Raw genomic sequence first — 24887 nt, 5'->3', positions numbered from 1 at the left:
GGTGTTTAGGGTCTTAGATGTTCAGAGCTGATTAACTTGATTACAAGTTCAGGATGTGAGGGCGATCTGGCTGCGACATCTGTCACCCCATTGATCGCCAGGGTTGATTCGGCTGATCTGGCTGGCTAGGCGGGTGTCCCCTTCCTCCCTCACCGCTCCATGTGCGTCCCTCCCGAAGCTGCGCGCTCGGTCGAAGAGGACGACCTTCCCCGAATAGAGGAGGACCGGTCTTCGGTCAAGGGTATACGAGTAGCTGCGCTCCCCTGCTAGAACCTCCAAACAAGCTCTCAAGGTCCACTTGATTACAAGTTCAAATGCCTTAAGTAAAGATTTGTTTTTAAAGGATGAGAAGGACATTGTAGAGGCTGTACACGGAGGAAAATATAGAACATTGGGAAGATGCCTGGCGTGGGCTGGAGATGCATAGGAGGCAGCACACAGTTCTCCAGCGCTTTTCAAAGTTGGTACCAAGATAGCTTTGCAGGGGTTTAGGAGAGTTTATGACATCACTTCCCTCTTCAGAGTATGCAGTGATGTTCACATCTATTGCTAACTCCCTGGGATTTTGAAATACTAGGGAAACGAATAATCACATTAATTCTCAGATTTCTGGGGTAAGAAATATGAAAGGGTAGAAGCGGCGGAAAACCGCATTTCCCCAGATACCTAACAAGTGTAGAGATCAGGACAGACAGTTCAAACTATTTAAACCAGGGATCTAGGGGCCTGATTCAAATGTCTACACTTGACCTTTTCTTCCTCAAGGTCTGTGTGAACCCTATGCCGCTTTGAGATCGCGAGCCTCTAACTCCCTTTGTCTTGTTTCTCTGTGTTAGGGTGGTTAAGTCATTTGGGAATTTCAATTGTCTTCATTTTCCTAATAAATACACGGAATGAAAACACAGAACAGAAACACTGCACCAATATGCCCTGCACCCTTCTGATGCATCTGTGCTCTGGCTTTTTTACAGAGAGAGAATGAAGTGGAAAATTCTCAGAGGTCCCATCCCTAGCAATGCTTTTCAAGTCCTTATTAGCCTTTCTCCAAAGAAATAAATCAACTTAGTTGTTCTGTTTCTGGCAACTCTTGAATGCAGTGATGAACTTATAAGAAATAGTTTTCATTAATTTTTGAGTAAACTTAATCATGTCAAAATTAATATTGATCATAATGGAGAAATTAAACCTATTGGATTTCCTTGAAATGCTTTGCCCTTTATTTCTAAGCTCTGTGATTCAATTAAACTTGGCGTTTTCCCTTTTATTTCTGGTGAATTATAAGAAGAAACATGGAATGAACCCAAACATAGTGTGAGGGTTCAGCAGAAAGAGTCCAGCCATCAATACAGCTTTTTTTTTATTATCAGCCAGATAAGGAATTTTTTTAAAAGTCATTTCCCTTAAATTTAAGATCTGTGATATCGTATGAAATCAAGAGTTGAATAGTTTTTATAATATCATGCTGTTGTACTTAACAAAAGTATAATAAACATTCCCAAACACTCTATAATTATTAACCCACTTGAGTTGTAAATTATTGATTGCTTGCTTTATTTTTTTACTTACTTTTTTATTTTTGAGATAAGGTCTCATATAGAGATCTGGCCTTGAACTTGCTATACAAGCAAGAATGATCTTTAACTTCTAGATCCTCCTACTTCCATCTCAAAGTCTTGTTTAAAGTGGGAAATTCATTGTAATTATGTGGGAGTAATAGTATAACCTCATATTGACATGATTTTACAGAGGTGACTTGGCCCTGACATGCACACGCCTCTGCACCTAGCTCCTCCAGAGGCTGAGGTAGGGAGATGCAAATTGAAGCGATGTGTGGACTACAGAACAAGTTCAAGGGTAGCCTGGGCAATGTTGAGAAACCTTGTCTCAAACACAAAAAGGGCTGGGGCGCAGTTCGGTGGGAGTGCTTGCCTAGCATGCACAAGGCTGTGGGTTCAATCTCCAACACTGCAAAAAAAGGGGGGGTTAAGGTGGAGCTAAGTGGTCAGATCCTTGCCAGTGCATACAGGTCCTCAGTTCGGTCCCTAGTACCCTCTCACACACAGCGCATCTTGTCAACAATACCAAAGAAACGGTGTGCAGTTTGTCTCCTAGTGCTCTAGAACCATTAACTACTCAGACGGGAAACCCGGGAAGAGAGAAGAGGCAAAACCTTAAAAGTCACGTTTCTGTTAGTGTTTCTGGACAGTGAGGAACAAGGAGAAACCGGAATGAGGAATTTAACATCCCACAGTAGGAATGTCAACTCGAGTGCCTTTCTGTTGAAATAATGGCGGTGGGCTCCGTCCCCGGCACCCGGCCGCCCCCACGGCTAGCTTTACTCGAAATAATTACACAGAAACTGTATTCTTTTAAACACCGCTTGGCCCATTTCTATCTAGCCTCTTCTAGGCTAGCTCTCGCACCTGGACTAGCCCATTTCTAATAATCTGCTGTAGCCCACGAGCTGGCTTACCAGGAATGATCTTAACCTGCATCTGCCTGGAGTGGGAGAACCATGGCGACTCTCTGACTCAGCTTCTTTCTCCCAGCCTTCCGTTCTGTTTACTCCACCCACCTAAGGGTGGGCCTATCAAATGGGCCTAGCAGTTTCTTTATTGCTTAACCAATGAAATCAACAGATTGATATATGACACTCCCACATCACCTTTCCCAGCTCCATGACCGTTTTTACAGGCAACTAAAGATGGAGGCTCAGAGGTCGGGACCCACACGGGGCCCACACGAGGTAATGAGAAAAATGTGTGTCAGAGAATCACAGTGGCTGACTGCCAGCACGGGTTCAGTTCCCAGCACCCACATGAAGGCTCCTAACTACTTGTAACTTCAATCCCATGGGATCTGCTGCCCTCTTCTGGCCTATCTATAAGCGTCAGGCACACATGTCGCCCACATTAAAAAAAAATAAAAATAGATTTTTTTTTTAAGTAGTGAGTTTTGTTTCATATGTAACCTGTAAGCACAGGATGGATAGCTGACTATGTCTAAATATAAAGAGTTTTTAGGAGCGGGAGAGTGCTTGAACTAGAGACACCTAGAGAATTCAGAGTTCAGAAACACTCGGGCCTGTTAATAAGGTGTCCAGTGATTCTATGACCGCGAGGAGGAGTCCCGGATGGTTAATAGTTACTTTTGCTGTTGCTCTGAGACCTGACTGTAAGAAGAAAAAGGGCTGATTTGGGTCATTGTTTGAAGAGACAAGTGGCTCGTGTAAAGGTCACCGGCCCAGGAAAGCACGGTCGCAGTTGCTGGAAGCAGCTGGTGATGTTCAGCTCTCTTCCAGTAGAGGCCCCAGCCATGAAACGGGGGCTGCCCACATTCAAGATGGATCTTCCCGCCTCACTTAGCCCAGTCTAGAAACTCTCTTCTGGATGCCCAGGCTTGTGCCTGCTAGATGATTCTAGATCCTGTCACTCATGGTGACTGTATTAGCCTTCATGGTTCCAAACCTGTCAACATGATACACAATGTGTGCCCAGTCTACGGCTCCAGAAGATCATCTATCGCGTCCCTTTGAACGTCCGAACTCACCGCCAAAGGACAGAGTCTGGGTTACGTTTCAGAAGAAAGACTCTGAGTTTGTGTGGAGGAGAAGGGGGAAGAGTCTGGCTTAAGGGAAGCAAAACCAGGTAAGGCATCCCTGACAGATGGGGTGTGCTTGCTGAGGGCCTGGAGGAGGGCGTTGCAGAGAAGCGATTGGTCAGGATTTGTGGGACCCGGAGGCCTTCTGGAAGTGGATACTGAAAAACACATTCGGGACTTCCAAAGTCCTGATTTGGGTGATGGCATAACCGTGGGGTCCTTCACGGGGACAGACACGGCGTGGGACCAGAAGCAGTTTTCAGGGAAACATAACCGTGGGGTCCTTCACGGGGACAGACACAGCGTGGGACCAGAAGCAGTTTTCAGGGAAACAGGCAGCTGTTGTCAATTCAAGAGTCGGAGATGCCTGTGGTGAGCATAGCCGGAGTCGCAGCTGGCTGAGTGCGTGGGTTTGGAGCCTGGAAATGACGTCATTTCTAATCTGCCGGCCTTTTAAGCCTGAAACACAATTATCCTCGGGCGACTCTTCCCTGGAGGTTAGGGAAGCCAGCGCTTCCTGTTTCTCTCTGTCTTGGTACGCTAGCTTGTGCTGTGAAGTGTACAGTTCAGTAAATTCCTGAGGATAACTGAGACGTAAATATCACAGCCGTTGAAATTCTGGGAATAGGGTTTTGTTTTGTTTTGTTCCCTTTAATCTAGTTGAGTGGAGGCTAGAATTCCAAGTTCAAAAACGTTCTCCACCTGAACTTCATTATCGACCCCCCCCCCCCCCCCCCCCGCCCTTGCTGGTTTACTGCTCCCCGGTTCGGCTGCCTTTGGTTTGCGTTCTCGGCAACCAGGGATGTCTTCTACTGCTTCGCTGGTGACTCTGTCTGCTTTGTCTTTCTAGAATTCATGTTTCTGGGATACTGTGCCTCTTACATTGGTGATGTGTCTCTCCCTGACCTGAGAGAATGAACTCCACATCTTGTTTTATATTTGATTGTTTTGGTCTTGAAGGTTCCCGTTTTATAAATAAGATGGCCCTCAGATTGTTTCGATCATATATATAAAAGCCCCTTTTCAATTCTGAAATTCCCTCAGACCTTTTAGGGACTGCTTTTATTATTAGTTCTTGCTTCTGCTCTCCTTGGTTTCGCCTGGTTTTTCACTTCCACTGCCCAGTTCTTAGCGATCCTTCGGTCATAAGGTCTAAGGCAGCATTTCTCAACCTGCTCATCGCGACCCCTACAGGGCTTGCCCGAGACCATCTGAAAACACATATTCCCCATGGCCATGGCCGTAGGAACGGAGACACTGTTTCTTTATCCATCTCAGGTGGGTCTGCCCGCCTGAATATCCTCCAGTTCCTGGATCTATATTAAAGGGTTGTAGGCTCAGGAAGGTTGAGAACCACTGGTCTAAGGGATGGTGGCGTTTTCTCCACCACTGCATGAACAGGATTGTTTTCATCCCAAATTTCTCCTCACAAAGAGAGGGTAGATTCAAGGCTGAAAATAAAGGCAAGTCAGGGCAGGAGAACTATTGAGGAGTGAGAAATCAGGAGTAGCATATTTAGATTGTGTCCTCATGAATATCACAATTGGAAACATAGAATCTTTGCATATAAACGCCTCATATCTATGCTAGAAACTGTGCATCGTTATGTATTTTAGCTCTGTTGTTCACATCTGTCTTTCATTGCTTTACTCATCAATAAGATAAAATGTATTGAAAGATTAAAAAGAAAAGAAACTGTATCAGATGATTTCAGTGTTCTTGGGGGAAGAGCCTGCAGGACAGCTGCTTTGTTCTGTGCGAAGGAAATGGCACCGAGTCCCAGGGATGCTCGCGGTTCTTGTTTCTGCTCCTTTTCCTTTCTCTGCCACCTACAGCTCATAAGGTCTCTGAGCAGAGGCTCCCCTACTTCCCAAACAGACTGAGTTATGCACTTCCCACAGAGCACACTTACAACATCTGCGCCAAATGTTATCTGCCACTTAACAGCTTATTTTCACGCCCGTGTGTGTGTGTGTGTGTGTGTGTGTGTGTGTTTGCAAATCTCATCTGCTAGTTCACTACACCTGGTGTCTCTGCAGATGGATTCTTTATTGTATCTCTGCAATTTTATTGCAGAGGTGCCTTAAGAGAAGCAAGAGACATCTTGAGCCACAATACAATTCACAGTTTTGTATAACTGCTTCTAAACTAAAAGTGTAGAGGAGTCTGTTTATGACTCACCCCCTCAATGAGTAAGCATATCTATATTCATAGACTTTCCTTAGCATTCATTCATTTAATAGCTATTTTCGATAAGCAAAGATTATTTTTCAAGTACTGTAGACATAGAGTTAAAAAGGTATAGCCTGCTCTGTGTATTAGGGACACAGGTCATGAACAGAGTTTCAGTGTGTTTTAGCACGAATTCAGCAATGCAAGAAAACCCTGGGGTAACTGGAGCTCTCAGGATGTCCTGGGAGCAATATGAAATGACTCACAAGGAAATTGGTCATCAAAGTCTGCATCTAAAGGAGGAGTTAGGTTTCCAGGCAGTGAGGGGACAGATGTCCTAGAGATCGGGACAGAGTGACTGGCGTGTACACCGTGAGGAGAACGGGGCAGTTCCAGATAACAAGGACTCCTCACATCAAAGCAGTGACGGTGTAGAGCCTGCTGTAGAAGTCCTGACTGACTGTCCACACCCAGCAAACTGCCACACAGCCTGGCCCAGGGAGCAGGTCCCCACTCAGCAGACAGGTTGGAGAGGGACAGGTCCTTCAAGGAAATCTTGATCACAGGCTATACTGTGGGTTTGCGTTGGACCACAACACAATATCCTACAGATCAGAGCCCCTAGTGTAGGGAAAAGACCAGAGCACCTCCTCCAGGACTGAAGAGCAGAGGGAGCTGGGATGCAAAGGGAGCCACTGGGGTCTAAGTGCAAGCCGGCCACCGGCTTGCCAAAGGTAATGTAAGCCATTCTGCCCTGGGCATCAGGTCAGGGCAGGGGGAGGAAAGGAAGTCTTAAAGGCTGGACACAGTTCCAAAGGATGATGTGTTACCCAGGGGTGACTTAAGCTAGGAGCCGGAATAATCCTTTAGCTTTGCCCACAACCCAGCAGGAGGCAGGCTCATGAGAAACACTAGCCTGGATTCAGGACACAGTGAAGCTGTGGGTGTACAGTGTGGATTAAGTCTCCAAATTATTGCTGGTTATTATTGAGATTATTTATGGCATTTGTTGAGTAACAATATTCCTTTATGCCAGTAAAAAGTCCTTGCTTGTCTAAATGACTTCAACCTTATAATTAAAGGTCATTGCCAGTTCCAGAAAAAAAAAAAAAACAGGGAGAATTATTTAGACGCCTTCTACTTACTTCACTTTTTAGCCAGTCATTCTCCCAGATCTCTCGGTAGTTGCTCTTGTCAATGAACTTCACAGCATTCTACGAGGAAAGTTTGCATGAAGGAAGAGTCGCCATAGGTGACACACAACGTCAGCGCTGGTGGGACAGGGTTTGTCTCCACCTTCGTTCTGATTTCGTCTTGAACCACATCCCCAGCCTGATATTCACAGTCCTACCCACAGGACTGTTATAGCAGATGACAGTGTTTCTTGGTGAGGTGGTTTCATCTAAATATCATGTTTCAAATCCAACACTCAGCTACTAAAGGACAAACGCTCTTTTTTAAATATATTAACCATATAAACCATATGTAACCAATAGCTTACATTTATACTAGCATAAAATATCACTAATTTTTTAGACTATTTATTTTATTTTATGTGTACAGATGTTTTGTCTACATGGGTATGTGTTACATGTGTGTGCCTGGTGCCCAAGGAGGTCAGAAGAGGGCACAGGATCCCTTGGAATTGGGGTTGTGGATGGTTGTGCACTACCATGTGGGTGCTGGGAATCAAACCCAGGTCCCCTGTAAGAGCAACGAGTGTTTTTAACAGCCGATCCATCTCTCTAGACCCTTCTGGGTTTTTCTCCCTCTAAAATATCATCTGAACAGAATCTGAAGGAGGTCCTGACTGAGATTAGTTGGCTTGTTGCTTAATTCACCAACAGTGGGGCAGTGTTTTCTAACTTTAGCTATCTATCAGAACCTAATTAAAACTGGGAAAGCCACAAACCAGGGCAATATTTCAGAGCAATTGTGTTAGCATTTCTGTAGGTAGGACCGAGGCCCCATGGGGTGAGCACATGAATTGCTTGTCTAGTTAAAACTGCACAACACGGAACACAGGAAGGTGCAGAAGCCAGTGACGAGGCTGAAAAGTCACCGAAGCCCTCGGGGGACTAAGCCATGCTCTGAAAGAGCTCTGAACTGAGTCTGGATCCTTCCACGTTTTCTGTGCGAGTCCCTGTTCTCTGTGACACCATCCCGTTAGCAAGTTTCTACAGCTTTAAGGATTGCTGGGGGATTTAAATGTCAGATGAAAGCTTGGGGCCATCCTCGAGAAGAGCATTTGACATTACAAGTGTGTTCTGTTTTATTTTGTCATGTGATGTCCACATAAGCATTTTAAAGTCATTTAAACTGTGGTCAGATCACTTCAAGATGGATTTCACCATTTCATCAGAACAGACCAACCACTGATCGGTTCCCCATAACCTCTGTCTCTGTAAATCTGCGGCTGTCAGGCAAACAGGAGAATGACACGGAAAAGCAAGGAGGCCAGCGGGGATTCATGAGCATCGCAGCTGAACTGCTGACAGGACTTCTGAAAACATCAGAAGCTTGGGATTCTGAAGAAAGGGTGGGGTTTAAACAGGAATTCCTTTTACTGATCTAGGAAATAGTTGAAAAACAAGAAACACTGTGTGTGTTTGTGTGTGTGTATTGGGAGGAAGTTAGACATTCTGTGGAAAACACAGTCATGAGAAAACAGATACTTGGAAATTTCATCTTGAAATGTGATTGATTTGTAGCCCAACTTCTTTCTTTTGTGAGACACCCCCCCCTCCAGTTGTCGTAGAATTTGGTTTGTAGAACCAGGCTGGCTTCGAACTCATAAAGATTCATCTGTTCCTTCCTCCTTTACTGGGACTAAAGGCGTGACACCGTGCCTGACTTTGTAGTCACTTGCTCCTACCTAAATAAGCTTGCTTAACCCTTATACACTGTATTTAGGGTAGATGTCATGGTGTCTGCTCTATGCATTAGAAGACAGAGGTCTGGGGAAATGGAGTAATGGATCCTGTCTTGCCATTACTAGGTGCTGGGACAGCACAGCTAACTGCCAGCTGTGCGAACCAAGGCTTTTCTTTGTTTGGTGGAGGTGATGGTGTTTTCATGTTTGTTCTGTTGTGAGTCAAACCCTGGGCTGTGCACACACAAGGCAAGTGCTCCGTCGCCAAGCTACATCCGAATCCCCATGCTTTCCTTCTGAGTCAGGGTCTGGCTATTTAGATCATGGTCCTCCTGCCTCGGCCTCAGCGTGCTGGGCTGACAAGCATGTACCACCATGACCTCAAGCAGGCGTGTACCGCCCATGACCCTCAAACAGGCGTGTATGCCATGGCTTTCGGTGATAAACCACATGAATGAGAAGGTTTGCTGTGTTCTAAGAGAACTGGCACGCACCTGTGTGGCCCATTCCTTCCTCTGGTCCAGCTGTATCAGAGTTTCTGCGATTATTCGCCTTCTTGTATCTTCTAGAGCGATTTTATACTGTTCTTTAAAAAGAGATCGCAAGCTTTAGTGGGCCCAAAACTGTGGTGTTCAGAGGCTTTACTTTCCATGGCCCTCCTCCCTCTCCACACACATCTCACCCCAAACCCAAATTCCCACGAATGTATTTTTTTCCTGAAACTTTTAGTTCCTCTGATCAGAAGAAATGCTCCAACAATTTGCTAACACCTTAGTCTGAATTGTCTAAGGTCGCCAAGGTTTGTACTTTCAAAGGATTCCCTGTGCAGACGGGGAGTTTGAAACAGCACTTGTACAACCTCTGCCCCTTGAGTCACCCGGGATTGGACGATGCTAACTTCACAGCAGGCATACAGAGACTTAATCATCTGGCTGAGTCTCATGGTGTACATCTGACTCTAACTAGATTACCAGGGTTCTGGGCATGTGGTTCCCTGTGCGAGGAGGACACAGTGAGGAGGGGGAGGGGGCTGAAGGCTGAAGGCCTGTGCTGAGCATCCTACAGGGCAGGGGTGGAGGGAGGGCAGGACTCCTATCCTCTGGGCTGTTCGCTCTTTTTCTTTCTTTGTTTCTTCCTTCCTTCCTTCCTTCCTTTCCTTTTTTTTTTAAATAAAAGATTTGCTTGTGACCAGGTCTACATGTTACAGCACACATGTGAAGTCAGAGCATAGCTCTGGGAGTCAGGGGACCAAGTCTATATGTGTCAGCATGCTTGTGGAGATCAGTACCCTTCCACCTTGTTTTTGAAGCCGGGTCTCTTGTTTCTCCCACTATGCATAGGAGGCAATTCTCCTGTCTCAGCCTCTCTCCCAGGAAGAATGCTAGGATTAGAACTTCAGCTGTAATCTATTTTTCATGCTTAGCATCGGAAAGACATCATAAAACCTGGAATTAGATAACATAGTCGTTCTTTGCTATGAATTATCCAAAGTGGATAACCAAATATATTCTGAAGGTCAAGTTCCATTGCCGTATTAATGCTGAAAAAGCAACACTAACATGTTATCTTGTTCTAAACTCCAAATAGCGTCCTGTGGATTGCTTTTCCTTAAAAACAGAGAAGAGCGTTCCGCCTAAGGGCTACAGTGAAAATCTCGTGGCTGCCTTTTGTGGTTCAGTTGGTACTTTCTGTAGGACTACCCTTACTAACCACTCCCTGTTGAAGGCAGGGGTGTGCAGGAGTGTCCTTGGAGGAGTTTGAGACACCACAGGTAGGTTCTTTTTTTTTTTTTTTTTTTTTTTTTTTTTTTTTTTTTTTTGGTTTTTCGAGACAGGGTTTCTCTGTGGTTTTGGAGCCTGTCCTGGAACTAGCTCTTGTAGACCAGGCTGGTCTCGAACTCACAGAGATCCGCCTGCCTCTGCCTCCCGAGTGCTGGGATTAAAGGCGTGCGCCACCACCGCCCGGCCACAGGTAGGTTCTTGAGAGACTGCGTTTGTGCTTCAAGACTTTAGCTGTCCGATATATTGTGGTCACTTCCGAGAAGCTGATGCTGGTTGGCCAACACTGCGCCTTCCTGTTGTCTCTGACTCTGCTTTGTTTCCCTATCCACCGCCTATGGGAGTCTGGGGTGTGATCATTTACTCGTTTGACTGATCCTATCTCAAGCTCACTCCTATCCCTGGTCCTCATCTGCAGTCGAGGCCGATTCTCCTGTCCTCAGAGTGTTTGTCTAGGGTCTCTGGAAGACTGCCTTCCCTGTTTCCTGCGATATTGCATCTCTAGTCCTTTGATGCAGGGGACACAGAGTCCATTGAAACTGCTAACTTTTCCTTTGGCCCTTGGCCCTCACTCAGTACCCACCCACCCCTGCGGCACCCAACTCAAGCGCCACCTCCGGTGTCTGCGGGCTCACAGCTGGTTTTTCTGTTTTGATAATTAACTTATCAAATGCACTTGGGGAGTGCCCTGACTTTCCGTCTGCTAAACACAGGCCTTCTATTGGATTTGAACGAACTCAGTCGCGACTGACCTGACATTTTCTCGGCGTTTTCTTTGACCGTGTTGATGTCGTTTTGTAAGGAAGCGATGAGCTGAGCGTGCTGTGCGCTTCCTACGTTCTTGTACTCCTCCCAGTACTCCTTCTCACCGAGCTTCTCGAGAAACAGTTTCTCCGCATCATTTATTTGTATGCGCATCTCTGTTGGAAAGTAAAGCAAGGCACATGCCATTTCCGTCATCCCCGGAACCGGTACCGAGTACAGTCTGCATCCACAAAGTTGGGGCTGATGCGAAAATGCAATCAGAAATACTAGTTGTGCAATTTCGGGATAGCTAAATGATCAAAATGATTAGATATCCCTCATGACAAATCTAAGTAAAATTAAACTTTCAGCTCTAAAGGGGATCATGGTTTAGGAGTATGTAAATGGATAATTATATATGCCTAGGAACCACAAACTTAAATCTACGCCTGTTTCATAAGGATCCCTGTTCGTTCACGTCTTCACATCTTATGATGGCTTTGTGAAATGAGTTTAATTTTCTATTTTGTGCTGTATGGGTATTTGTCTGCATGTATGCCTGGTACCCGAGGAGGCCAGATGGCATCAGACCCTGTAGTTATGGATGGTTGTGGGCCGCCATGTGGGTGCTGGGAACTGAATCTGGGTCCTCTGAGAAACACGGGCAGTGCTCTGAACTGCTGAGTCAACTCTCCGTCCCACCCCCTACAATTTCGTGTGTAGAGTGGCGTTTTCCAGTCATCGATGCCTCTGGGCAAAAATGATTTCAGGTCCTTTGCACAGGATGACCCTGAACTTCTAATCCCCTGCCCCGAGGAGATTACAGGAATCCACCATGCTCAACTTTGACAGTCACTTTTATCAGTCAACTGTCTGATTCAGCCATCAAAATTTCAGCTTTTGGCTTTTCTTTTGGGAAATGCTAGCACCCAACAGTCAGAGACACATCTTCTCCCATTCTCTCACACCGTAGGACTGCGGAGTGAGGCCGGGCGATGGTGGCGCACGCCTTTAATCCCAGCACTCGGGAGGCAGAGGCAGGCGGATCTCTGTGAGTTCGAGACCAGCCTGGTCTACAGAGCGAGTTCCAGGACAGGCTCCAAAGCCACAGAGAAACCCTGTCTCGAAAAACCAAAAAAAAAAAAAAAAAAAAAAAAAAAAGACTGCGGAGTGAAAGATGAGGTCTCCCATTAAACACACACAAACACTGAATGAGTCAAACATAACCGTCTGGGCCTGTCCCCGTGCACCTGCTAACGTGATGTTTTATTCAGTTCGTGGGCACAAGTATAATACTCCTGAGGGTCTGTATGTAGGACGCAGTGCCCAGAGTCACGCAGAGTGAACCTCACAACGACTTAGCTCGCTCCTCACACTACCTGATTTGAAAGTCTCTTGAAGGCAACACTGTCCTAATCACCCCTGCAAATCCGGCCTTCTTACACCTGGCAATCAGCTGCTTGGCTCAGTAAATGTTTACTTACAAGATGCCCTGAATCCAGAAGTCTAAGGGACCCTGGGCGTGGTTTGCCTATATATCTATATATAATCATAAATCGCCGAAATGGTGCCTGTTAATGTCACTGAACAGCTATGAAAACCAGATGGGCAATTGTCCTCCCATTTGACAGATTGCTACTGTCTAAATCCCTGCTACCTTGACTCTTAAGGGGAGGATTGGTAGATATCATTGAAGCTTTGCAATATACCAGCTGGCTCACTTTGACTCCCGTTTCTTTCTAGTAACACACACACACACACACACACACACACACACACACACACACACACACGCGCGCGCATATACACAGAGGTGTTTTTCTTTTTCCAAAGGAAAACCTGAGACCTAGTAGGCAAGAGGTCCTGGATACAGGCAGGCAGCCTTTGCCCTTTCTGTGGCTTGCTGCTATGAGGAACGCCCAGCTCAAGCTGGGTTTTCATCCTCTTGAACGTGTTCTAGTTAAGAGCTGGGGGGCTCTGCAATGCCTGTGCACCCGCCATCCCCAGGAACTCGTAAACAATTCAGGTTCTGCCATCCAAGTACTAACCAGGTCGGGCTCTGCTTAGCTTCCGAGATCGGACTTGACTGGGTGCATCCAGGGTGGGACGGCTGTAATTCTCCACTGCTGATGGCTTCTGGCGGGGGCGGGCAAGGACTCGGTTTTCTTTAAAGGCTAGCCCCTGGGAGTTTGACTATGCTCTAGTGAGTATAGGGGCAACACAGGTTGAACTTGTTTTTCTTTCCTTTGTCTTCTGTCTTAGGAGGGGAAGTCACAAGGGTGTATGGAGGGACAAACCTGGGAGGACTGGGAAATGAGTGTGACCAGGGTACATGATGTGAAATTCCCAAAGAATCAATAAAAATATTATGTTGGAAAAAAAATGCAGGCGATGATTCAGCAGGCCTGGGCAGGGCCTGAGAGTCTTAGATTCTAAGAAGTTCCGTCATGAGCTACTGAGCCTGTTCCACCTCAAAACAAGGTCCTGGCATGCAGGTGGCTGTCACAGACGATCTTTCCTGAGACAGCTGCTGTGTCCCCTTCCCTCTCTTCCTTAGTCTCTGTGGCATTCCCTCTTTGGAAGCCCCACACGTCTGGCCTCCTCCCTGCACTAGTATGTCATCCAACTTGGCCCTCTTTTAGTATGTATCCTGATTGTCTTTTATATCAACTCGACACAAACCAGAGTCATTTTGGAAGTGGGAACCTCAGCTGAGAAAACTCCCCCACCAGACTGATCTGCGGGAAAAGTCTGTGGTAAGTTTTCTTGGCCGATGATTAAGGTGTCCAGCCCACTGTGGGCGGTGTCATCACTGGAGTAGTGGTCCTGAACCGGCCATGAGGGGCCAGGACCCTGTCATGGCCTCTGCTTCAGTTCCTGCCTTGAGCTGTTGTCCTGACGTCCTTCACTAATGGACCTGAGAGCCATCAGCGGTAGTCTATGCTTTCCTCCCCAAGCCGCTCTTTGTCGCCATGTTTTGTGACAGCCATAGAGATCCGAAGACAGCATGGCACCCCTGTGCCTCGTAACTCTGTATTAACAGGCACACCTCAACTGAGGCCATTGCCAGAAAGTAATTTAGCCACCTGTGCAGTGGTTGTGAGGTCATCGCCATCTCAAGGGACCATTGTCAAAGTGGTTTTGGAAATGTCAGCGAGAAGTGTAGGATGAGAGAAATGGAATAAGAACTGTGCACATCAAAACTACACGTGTGATTTCCCAGACGGGTCACGTGTTTCCAGTAGTAAGAGCATGTCTTGTGTAGTCTACTGCCTTCCCTAGAATCGCTTGCCGAATTCCCCTTTCCCAATTCCAAGCTCTCGTTCTCCAATCCAACATGGGAACTTCATTCATTGGGGGAGGGGCATCCATAATTATATTCTCTTTATGGTGCCCAAATCTAAAGCAAAGGTAAGGTCAATGGAGCCCTTCAGCAATGGAACTGCATAGAAAGGGAAGAACCCCCTGGGAGAGCTCAGGACTCAGGACACAGTTGGGGTTGAGGAGCAGATGGATTTCACTCCTGGCCTTGCTCGTTGCCCTATTCCCCTCCTCTCAGGGCCCCTGCAGGCTTCATTCCTTCCTTCTCCTGTTTCTACCCCTGGAGGGACTGGGACCATGGTCCAGATGATGCAATTAGAAATACAGTCACACTCTTTCCACACGTGGAAGACAAAGGCATCAAGTCCCGAGGGCGAATACAGCATTCACTGGCCTTTTCCAAGTTGCTAACCCACCTTTCAGGTTTTGCTCCTGGTCTCTTTCAAACTTCCACTTTTCCTTCATGGCCTCTTCCACGTCCTCCCTTGTCACGGGCGGCACTCCCTCCGACTTCTCCTCGCTCAATTCTTTCAGGAGGTTCTTGACATGCCACCTCTGCTCCTCTTTCAGGCGTCTGTTCTGCCGGAGAAACCATCAGTGTAAAGACACCTGCCCGTTCTCCCAGCACACAAGCGTGACCGGAGACTTGCAGAGTGGGAAGAAGCATTTAATTAACCAAAGTATACAGCGCTGCCTCTAAGAGCTTACAGGATGTGTAAGATTCCCAATCAAACAGACTCTATGAGTGCAATAGCCAGCAATAGGTTGCTGTAATTTTAAGAATATGCTGCCAATTTACCAGAATACTTGCACGCAGGCTCCATGCACGTTTAAACCAACTCTTGGAGCTAATGTTTCTGAACTTCCCATCAACCCTGCTCTCTCTAGTCTCTCTACCGTGTGAGAGGCTGTGTGCTGGGTACTCGTGTGATCACTAACGAAACAGAAAGACGTCCTGCTTTTGTGGGAGCTCCATCCTTCCTCGCTTTCATCACAGATGGCCCTATTTCATGCTCTTCTTGTAGGATGATGGTGGATTCAGCACATGGAACTTGACATTTGAAATAAAAACCATGGTCTTCTTGTGGGTGTCTGATCCATGCTGAGATGGCTATCCAACTGACTTAAAGTTTATTCTTGCCATGGTTGTCTTACTGTGTGCATTGAGGAATCAAATGAGCGAAGGAATCCCATTCTAACCTGCCCTAATTATCTATTATTATCAATAATTATCAGTAATTATCAATGTGAGTCGTTCACAATGAAGTCAGTGGCACCAGAAAACGGCTTGACTTCACGAGAGAACACAGGAACAGCAATATAAACAACTGCACAGGTAAATCTGGAACTTATGTAATAATACTTTTTGGAATTATTTTATTTGAAAAACTATGTAGAGCAATAATATAGACCTACATTTCATTACCTACCAATCAATCCCAATTTATACCGTGTGTTTTCTGTGATAATATGTCTGAGGGGGGAAGGCATAGAGCAACCTCTTTGTATGTTATTGAGACTGACTTGATATTAATTTAAATTAGGGTGTTAAGTAGAATCCTCAAGAAAGTCACTAAGAAAGTAACTAAAATGTAACAACACAATAATAGTTAGAAGGGTACACTAGAAAACGTGGAACACAAAAGAGTAATGGAAGAAGAAAAGTAAAAAGCACATGAGACAGAAAACAAAGAGCCAAAGGTGGGTGTGGGGGCACACGCCTGTAATCCCGGTGCTTGGAAGGGAAAGGGAGGAAAGAGATGTTTCAGTCCTGAGCAGCTAAGCTTCCCTACCCGCGCCTGATGTAGGAGCGCAGGTACCAGCTAGCGGAGAATGCGCGCTAACCACGGAGAATGCAGAGATTGCGCACTAGCTAGCGGAGATTGCGCACTAGCCACAGAGAATGCGCACTAGCCATGGAGAAAGCGCACTAGCCACGGAGAAAGCGCACTAGCCACGGAGATTGCAGAGAATGCGCACTAGCTAGCGGAGATTGCTCACTAGCCACGGAGAACTCACTCTTGGTTCAGGCCTTGGGTCACACCGTGTGGGCTCAAACATATTGACAAGGCTCTTGTCACTCTCGCTGTCCGCCCGTGCCTGTTCTAATTCTTGTCACAAGTACTGACTATTGTAACAACACCAGAGTCACTGTCGTATCTCCAGAAGTTTGCCAAGTTCCACAGAGCAGTGTAGAGTGTATAAGAGCTCTCATTTTACACGCAGGAAACTGAGGCTGATGCCAGCACCAGAGAGTTTGTACAGTCAGGATGCAAACTCGGGACTCCGACTTCAGATTCCCTTAAAATGTAAAGATACAGCCTTTACAAACAGAACTTACGCCGGCTGTGGTGCACATGGGCAATGTCGGCATTTGGGAGGCTGGGGTAGGGGAATCTTGAATGGGTTAAAGGCTAGACTGGGTGGTATAGTGAGATTTTGTATGGGGAGGGCGGATAAACAAAAAGTCAAATAAAACGTTAACTGTGGAAGTTTCCAGACCATTCGAAGTCAATCGGTGAAGGAAGGACTGTCTTGGTTCTCCTTGTGGCTGTGATGTCTGAGGGCAGAACTTCAGTTTGTTACTGTTTTCTGCTTACAGATATTATTTCTGTTGTGATGGGCATAGCCAGCCTCCCTGTGCTATTCATATTAATTTTATATATAAACATTTGAATTACCATGTATGTATGTATGATTGTGTATGGCAAATGCCACAGAGCACATGTAGAGATCAGAGGACCATTTGTAAGATTTGGTCTCTCCATCCACCGTGTGGCTTCTGTGGATCAAACTTGGGTTGCCAAGCTTGGTAGCAGGTGCCTTTACCTTCTGGCTGAGCTGGTGACCCTTAACCCAACTTTTACAGAACAATCTTTAAGTATGTCATTAGTGATTTTAACGATTGAGATTATATTATTCTGAATGCATTGGCATATGTACACTCTGGGAAAAGCTGAAAGATTCGGAGACGGAAAAGCGAGAAGCAGTGTTTTGCAGTTTGGATAAATAAGAAGTCCAATGGTAAACGTGATTTCTAGGGTGTCTGTCCTCATAATCAAAGTAATGCCCAGTGCCATGGGAACGGCCATGCCTGCTTGCCTCGCGTGCATGAAGAAACCTAATAAGTGGTAAGTCAGTCAGCTCCAGCACTGAGGCTACGTTTTGTCATGACAGGCCGCTGTCCGGCCCACGTGCTCAGTGCCTGCCGACGGCTCCAAGGCGTACTCACCCGGTCTTGGTACCTGTGGTTCTTGTCCCTCAGCTTCCTGATCTGAAACATGAATCTCTCCACTGCATTCTCCTTTATTTCACGGCTGAGAAGAAGCAGAGAGGTGTGGGTTAGTAGCTCAGGGAAGGGTGACGAGGCTACACTTTAATTTTAAACTAAATTATCAAATGCCTTCAAAAGCCGGATTAGAAATTAGAATCTCCACTATGAGATACATTTTCTCAGGTTGGTTTTTCTTTTCTTTTTTCTTCTTTTGTTTTTCGAGACAAGGTTTCTCTGTGTACCTGGAGCATAGCTTACCACTCACTCTGTACCTGGAACAAACTTGCCAGGTTGGCCTTGAACTCACATAGATCTGCCTGCCTCTGCCTCCCAAGTGCCTGGTGGTTTGTTTGGTTTTGAGATTAGGTCTCACTGTGTAGCCCTGGCTGACCTGGAACTTACTATGCAGACCACGTTGGCCTTGAACTCAGAGAGATCCTGCTTCTGGTTCCTGAGTGCGAGAATCTAAGGAGAGCTAGTGTTTCCCGCCTGTTTAATTCATTAATATATATTTCGGTTGAATGTTAAGCCTTTAAAAGAAACATTCTTGTTTTTGTTTCATAGATATAATTTATATTTTAATTCTCTCTAATGCAGCTTAAAGAAAATCTAGGAAAGAGGACACGGAACACATGCTTTCTAGATGTTCGCACCCAGAGATGCATGTAGAATTCTTTTTTTTTTTTTTTTTGGTTTTTCGAGACAGGGTTTCTATGTGGCTTTGGAGCCTGTCCTGGCACTAGCTCTGTAGACCAGGCTGGTCTCGAACTCACAGAGATCCGCCTGCCTCTGCCTCCTGAGTGCTGGGATTAAAGGCGTGTGCCACCATCGCCCGGCCAGCATGTAGAATTCTAAAAGCATTCAGACAAAACAGAAACAAAAACAAAGATCAAACAAGATTGCCCGAGGCAAGTGCGTCTTGGACCGCTGGGGTAACCCAGGCATGCCCACCAACTCAGTGTTTGTTAGTGTGTGTTCTTTTCTAAGGATTAAAGCTTCCCTGTCACAAACCATCTCTTTAGCACCCACTAAGTATTTGTGGACCATTTGTGCATGTGAAAAACAGAGCAGGAAGGCTCAGGTACAGGGAAGTGATGGCCATTAGAAGTGCTTGTGCGTTTCCTATTTCTGGACGAGAGTAAATCTTGGACCTCTAAGTCTGAGATTGAAGTGAGGCTATAAAAATCACTTCACCCAAAATTCCTGCTTTAGTTCAAAATAAAGCACACAGTTTTAAATCTTGCTTCTTAACCATTTCTTGCTTCCTTGGTCATAGGCAGGTCAAATCTCAGGACCTAAAATCTCAAGCTGTCAGATAAAGAAAGTCATACCCAGCTCTATCTATTATTATATGGAAAAATTAAGAAATTGCACACAAAGGGTATGCTCAGAGAGTGCTCATAAATTCTCATTGAATCTGACATACTATCAGCACTTTCTCCAAAATCTAATTGTATTTATGATCTCGTATAGGAGAGAGAAAGCTAAGACTCCTTCCTTCCAGATGACGAGAAAATGTGAAATGAAGTTAAGAATCACACAGCGGCCTCCACAAAAGACGTCAATTTGAATACCAAGGATGCTGATTTAGCCCTGCTTTCCCATTGCCCGCCCCCCCCTCCCCCGTGCACGTAACTGCCTTTGCCATAGCTCACTCTTCTATAAAAGAGATTAGGAGTGGAAAGATGCCTGACCGACATGATTGATGCCAAGACTGGCAGCCTCAATTTGATCCAAAGACCACGCTCACACGCTCACGTGCGCGCGCGCACACACACACGCACATGTCTAAAGAAGGTCAAAGGAGTTGTGTGCCACAGCTCATCAGTCTCAAACCATTTCTGCTGTCCTGCGTTCCCTTTCAGAGACTCAGTGGCTGCCGCTTGGCCCCACGCTGCCTTGGGAATCACAGAGAAGGTTTAGAACGAGACCTTCATGACCCTTGTCTTCAAGGAGTGCAACCTTGCAGATGTGTGTCACTAGAAGCCATCACTTTGTGGCATCTCCAGGATTGGCCTTATTGTTTAGCGGCAGAGTCCCTGTGTGCATTAGGACCTCCTGATCAAAAGGCAGGGCTGTGGTGCAGCTGCCTTCCGTGTGTACTCACCCCTGGGAGAGAGAGCACTTGGTTCACGGCAGCCATTTCAACGCTCCGCTGAGAGCTTTAACGTTCCATCTCCTGACTGACGTGCAAGGCTGTGTCTTCGTTTTCCCTCCTCGAGTGTGATTTTGCACCCAGATAAGACTCAATTGTGATCATTACTCAAGAAAGAAGCTCCAAATTTACACTATATCACAGTCATACTGGCCACTGAGGACACACGAAATTCAGAGTTCAGTGTTTGTTGAAGAAGAACCAAGCAGGAATCACCTTCCGGCGTTTTCCTTCATCTCAGCTCTGTTTCAACTGCCTGCTCCGTATAGAGACAAACTGACAAACGACCTAGTCAAATAATTTTAGGAAATCTAGGTATAGAGGAGAAAATAAGAACCATTCCTTGAGATGATAGCTACATAGATATAGATTGCAGAATCTCATAGTCTTGTTTTTCTTGGATAACATTTTTGAGGTTCAGCTTCTCAGAAACCACGAATCGCTGTCTACTGAGTGCTTCGCACTCTGTTATGACAGGAGACAGAATGAGAAATACAAGATGCTGCCAGGGCAGGCCCTTGCTCAGATGGTCAAAGCAGGTGATGTGGCCACTTGCCATGTGACAAAAGTTCTGTTTCAGGGAACACCCAGAATAAGTAATCCGTCACCAGCAGAGCGTGGGCCAGCAAGCTTTTGGCAGTTCTAGTCCATGGGGTTATTTATTTCATTTTTAACAAATTACAGAGAATGCAGGCAGGGGAATAGTCACTTTATGTCTATTGCTAGCATTTCTCCCCATGTAAACATCTGCCAACGAGGGAGATACTGGCCTCTGTCCACCCCAACGAGAGCGAGATATAACTGGGTGTCATCCCACACCAGAGAGCATGGGTGAGATCAGGTTGTGTTCACAGAGCCTGACTCTTCTACACTGCTTAAGGGAGAAGGAAGATCTCAGTTACAGCGAGAAATGCATGAGGACCATGCCTCGTCGTCGTGACGTAAGGGTCCCTCACGTCAGGAGTCTGACAGCTCGTCCCAGCTGCTTCTTTGTTAGAATTCTGACCCTGTACTCTCTGCCGTCTACACAGAATGAGAACCCAACAGAGTGTTTCTGTAGAAGAGGGCTTTTCCTTGATTGCGGATAAGACAATTCTCTTCATCCGCTCGGGTTACCAGCATCACAGCCCCCACCTTCAACCCTGGATCCCTCCAGTGAATGGTGCCCTTTCCTGCTCTCACTGCTGCTGGTACTGGCCCTTACACCAGAGCCTGCACTCTGTCCTTCCTGCTGGCGTCTGCCATTTCCTGAGAGCCACCCACCCGGGTGCCTTTTCACACCTGGCCGTCTTTGCATCAGCCCTATGCTTCCACTCTCTCCATAGCTGTCTTCTTCCAGAGGGAGACTCACACGACTTTTACAAGCGCCTAGGTCAAGTCCTTCTCTCCCTCTCTTCACAGCAGGGAGCGTGTGCGCCTGCTCACTGCTGTGCTCTGGGCCGACATGTTTGTTGAGTGGAAGCATGGATGATTTCATTCTTATCTGGAAATTTACTGACAGTTTCCCACGAGTTCCCTAAAAGTTACACATTGGAACACCTGCCCAGTGCCAGAACGCGGCATTCGCAAGCTCTCGAGAGGCTGTTTGTGGAAATAACACATTTCCAGCTCCTGGGGGCAGGACATGGTGAAAGGTTCTCATTCTTCAAAATAATTCTTAAGCCAGGAGTTGTGGTACTTGTCTGTAATTCCAGAACTTAAGAGACCGAGGCAGGAAAGGTGTCACAAGTTCAAGGACAGAGACTTTGCCTCAAAAAAAAAAAAAAGCAAAAAACCCAAAAAAACTGGTAGCCAGTGACTGAGGAATGACAGGCAAGCTTGTCATCTTGCTAACACACACACACACACATACACACACACACACTTCTCTAAATTGCAACACAATGGAGGAGCCAAAACCACATGGAAGAGAGCCATTTCATAGATACTGCTGGTCTGTGCGCACAGCCCAGCAGTCTAATGTCTCTAATCACATCCCGACTTCCGAGGCGGTGCTTAGCTGTGCAGCCGCCATGAGCAGGTAATTGAGCTCTACCAGCGATCCAGGCTCAGAATACAGACTCACTGGTAGTCCAGAAGGGCTTCACTTATCAGCGGCTTCGCATCTTTTTGGGGTCCATCTTGCGCCCCCTTTTTGCTTCCTTTCGCCGAGCTGTCCATGGCTCCCGTTGACCACTACGAATATACCTGAATAGGAAACAGACATAAGAAAAGTGAACCAGCTCCATCTTGGCCCCTCTGCCTGCACCGACTCTCAGAAACCACCACCGGGGCTATCCCGTCCTGGCCTCTGCTTGTCCCCAGATCTAGCATCATCCACAAGGCTGGGGCGCTATCAAGCGGCATTTCCCATCATTCTTCTTAATGACTAACGGCCTGAGTTTCCTGTGGTCTTCATTTCTCCACAGTGTTCGGCCATGTGCTCTGTGTGTAGCAGAAACTCAATAAATGTCTAAAAAAAAAATCCCACGGAAGAGTTGAAAGATTGAACGAGTCAGGGGTCAGGGGACTGAACAAGGTGTCATCTCTTCTTGATATGACAGGCTCACTGCGGCCACCACGGATGGGGTTGTCTGCAAAGGTCAAGCTGGTCAACACTCCAGCGTGGGCGGTGGAGAGGCTCATGACCGCTCACCCCCGCTAAGGAGCGAGCACATTAAAGTTGGGAGCAGGTAGTGAGAGGTCAGGGGTGGGTCAGGGAGAAGACGTGAGTAAAATATGGTCAAAGCACATTGCATGTACTATATGCAAAGAACAGAAAAGAAAAAATATTTTTTTTTTTGGTTTTTCGAGACAGGGTTTCTCTGTGGTTTTGGAGCCTGTCCTGGAACTAGCTCTTGTAGACCAGGCTGGTCTCGAACTCACAGAGATCCGCCTGCCTCTGCCTCCCGAGTGCTGGGATTAAAGGCATGTGCCACCACCGCCCGGCAAGAAAAAATATTTTTAAAAAGTTTTTTTTTTCCTTAGAATCAAAGTGTAAGGACTTGAAAGAGTTGTATTTGATCAAGGTTGTCGCTAAACAAATCATAAATAAAAGTACACTTTGAAATACTTTTTAAACACCTAAGAGGTTTACAAATGCAAACAGCTATAATGATGCTGCTTCGTTAACTTTTCATAAGCTATAAACTGCCTTTCTATGAAATATTTAAATTATTAATAATATATTGTTCTTTATTCTTCTCTCATATATTACACCCCGACCACAGTTCCTCTCCTCTCCTCTCCTCTCCTCTCCTCTCCTCTCCTCCCCTCCCCTCCCCTCCTCTCCCTTCCTGTCCCCTCCCCTCTCCTCTCTTCTCCGTCCCTCTCTCCACCTCCCCTCTCCTCCCCTCCCCTCTCCTCTCCTTTTTCTCCTCTCCATCCCTCCCTCCACCTCCCTTCTCCCCCAGATCTATTCCTCCTTCATTTCCCTTCAGAAAAGAGCAGACCGCCCAGGGCAATCAACCAAACACAGCATAGCAAGTTACAATAGGACCAGGCACATCCCCTCATACTGAGGCTGGCAAGGCAACCCAGTAGGAACAAAAAGGTCTCAAAAGCAGGCAAAAGAATTAGAGACAGTCCCCACTCCCTCTTTATATGAAATCATTAAATTATTGATAATATTTTTTTTTTAAAAGGAAAACCATTACTGGCTGATACTGGAATGAAGCAGGATACTTCACGGGTTTGACTTAAGTCTCGAAGCACTCTTCAGAATGTAGCTTTTCCCTGAAAGATTTTCATCTGGTTTCACTGTTCTCCTAAGATCAGGGGCCCATCCTTGTTACCAAGGCTTCTGTAGTTTGCCCTGGTGGGAAACTCTTTACGGTGAGCCTGTGATACTTCTTGGGCATTGCTCTTTCTCTCCCTGTGACAGACACGACTCTTGTTGAATACATGCTTGGGCTGGGGGAACAATCAGGCAGATGTATGTTTTAACCCTAGACCTCATTCATCACCTACTTCTTGTGTGATCTTCAGAAGGTTCCTGTTTTGGCTCTGCAGATCCCTCAGCCCGCACACTGTTGAGAGTGCTGGGGACCTCGTTCAAAGGGCTCTGGTGAGATAGATAAACATCTGTATAGATAAATACATCCGGACTTGCATAGTGTCTCACACACAGGAGCCTTAACAAGCTACATGTCTCTCTTCAGGTACAGATATACATTACACATCACATGGCCTGGCTTCTCTACCGATCTGGACCATCGGATCGGCAGTCCATGCAGACCTCCACAGTGGGAAACCCTTTGGAATGGAAACATGCCTTTCTCTATAGCCTTGCTGCTGGTGCGCCCAGACCTCTCACGATGCTTTCTTTGTATCTCAGAGTTTTCTAGACAAGTACACATCCAGATCCAAAAAAAAAAAAAAACATTCATTAACCCTGCCAGTGTCTTTTTTTTTTTCCTTTTGAGACTCTGTAAACTTAGCTAATCTGGAACCTGTGGGAATCCTCCTGCCTCAGCCCCTTGGGTGCTGAGATGACAAGTGTGAGCAACTTATCACACCTGCCTTCTTTAATATGACAACCATTTGCAACAATTCAGTAAGCTTCCACATGAAAAATTATATACCATCATGGTTCACAGGAAACCATCAGCTAAGACAAATCTGTTCTCTTTGTTTCCAATGCCACCCTGAATTTTTATATCATTTTCTACTTTAGAATACAAATTTTTGTCTTTATACAAAAAAGCTTGCTAACGTTTCATTTTAAAGCAGTGATTTACTATTCAATTCTTTTCTCAATCTGTCTTATTTAAAAGTTGAAACAAGCGTCAAGACTGATCTCTTTCTTCACGAGTCATACGGAGAAGATCAAGTGTTCGCGTCCCCTCCAGCATTTCCCATCTGGTGCCGGAGAAAACACGACCTCATCTTGTTCAATTACCTCAGTTATATGGCTGTTATGTTTTTAACCCTCTGAATGCATAATTAGTAATTTAGCCGCAGCTCACCACAGAGGAGTTTAATAAAATATGA

General features: G+C 46.1%; 1 protein-coding gene across 1 annotated transcript in view; it reads right to left on the bottom strand.

The window, feature by feature from the left end:
• Positions 1-22076, bottom strand: part of Ccdc83 (coiled-coil domain containing 83) — a 28161-nt gene extending 6085 nt beyond the window's left edge. The window contains exons 1-6 of the mRNA XM_075952871.1: positions 21982-22076; positions 17720-17804; positions 14904-15066; positions 11175-11342; positions 9139-9230; positions 6918-6986 (exon numbers count right to left, since the gene is read on the bottom strand). Coding sequence (XP_075808986.1) covers positions 6918-6986; positions 9139-9230; positions 11175-11342; positions 14904-15066; positions 17720-17804; positions 21982-22076 — 672 coding nt within the window. The remainder of the gene's footprint in view (positions 1-6917; positions 6987-9138; positions 9231-11174; positions 11343-14903; positions 15067-17719; positions 17805-21981) is intronic.
• Between the last annotated feature and the right edge of the window lie 2811 nt (positions 22077-24887).

Source organism: Microtus pennsylvanicus, chromosome 18 (assembly GCF_037038515.1).
Source record: "Microtus pennsylvanicus isolate mMicPen1 chromosome 18, mMicPen1.hap1, whole genome shotgun sequence".
NCBI classification, from domain to species: Eukaryota; Metazoa; Chordata; class Mammalia; order Rodentia; family Cricetidae; genus Microtus; species Microtus pennsylvanicus.
Note: the sequence above shows the minus strand (reverse complement) of the source record. Positions and strands in the feature narration are given on the sequence as shown.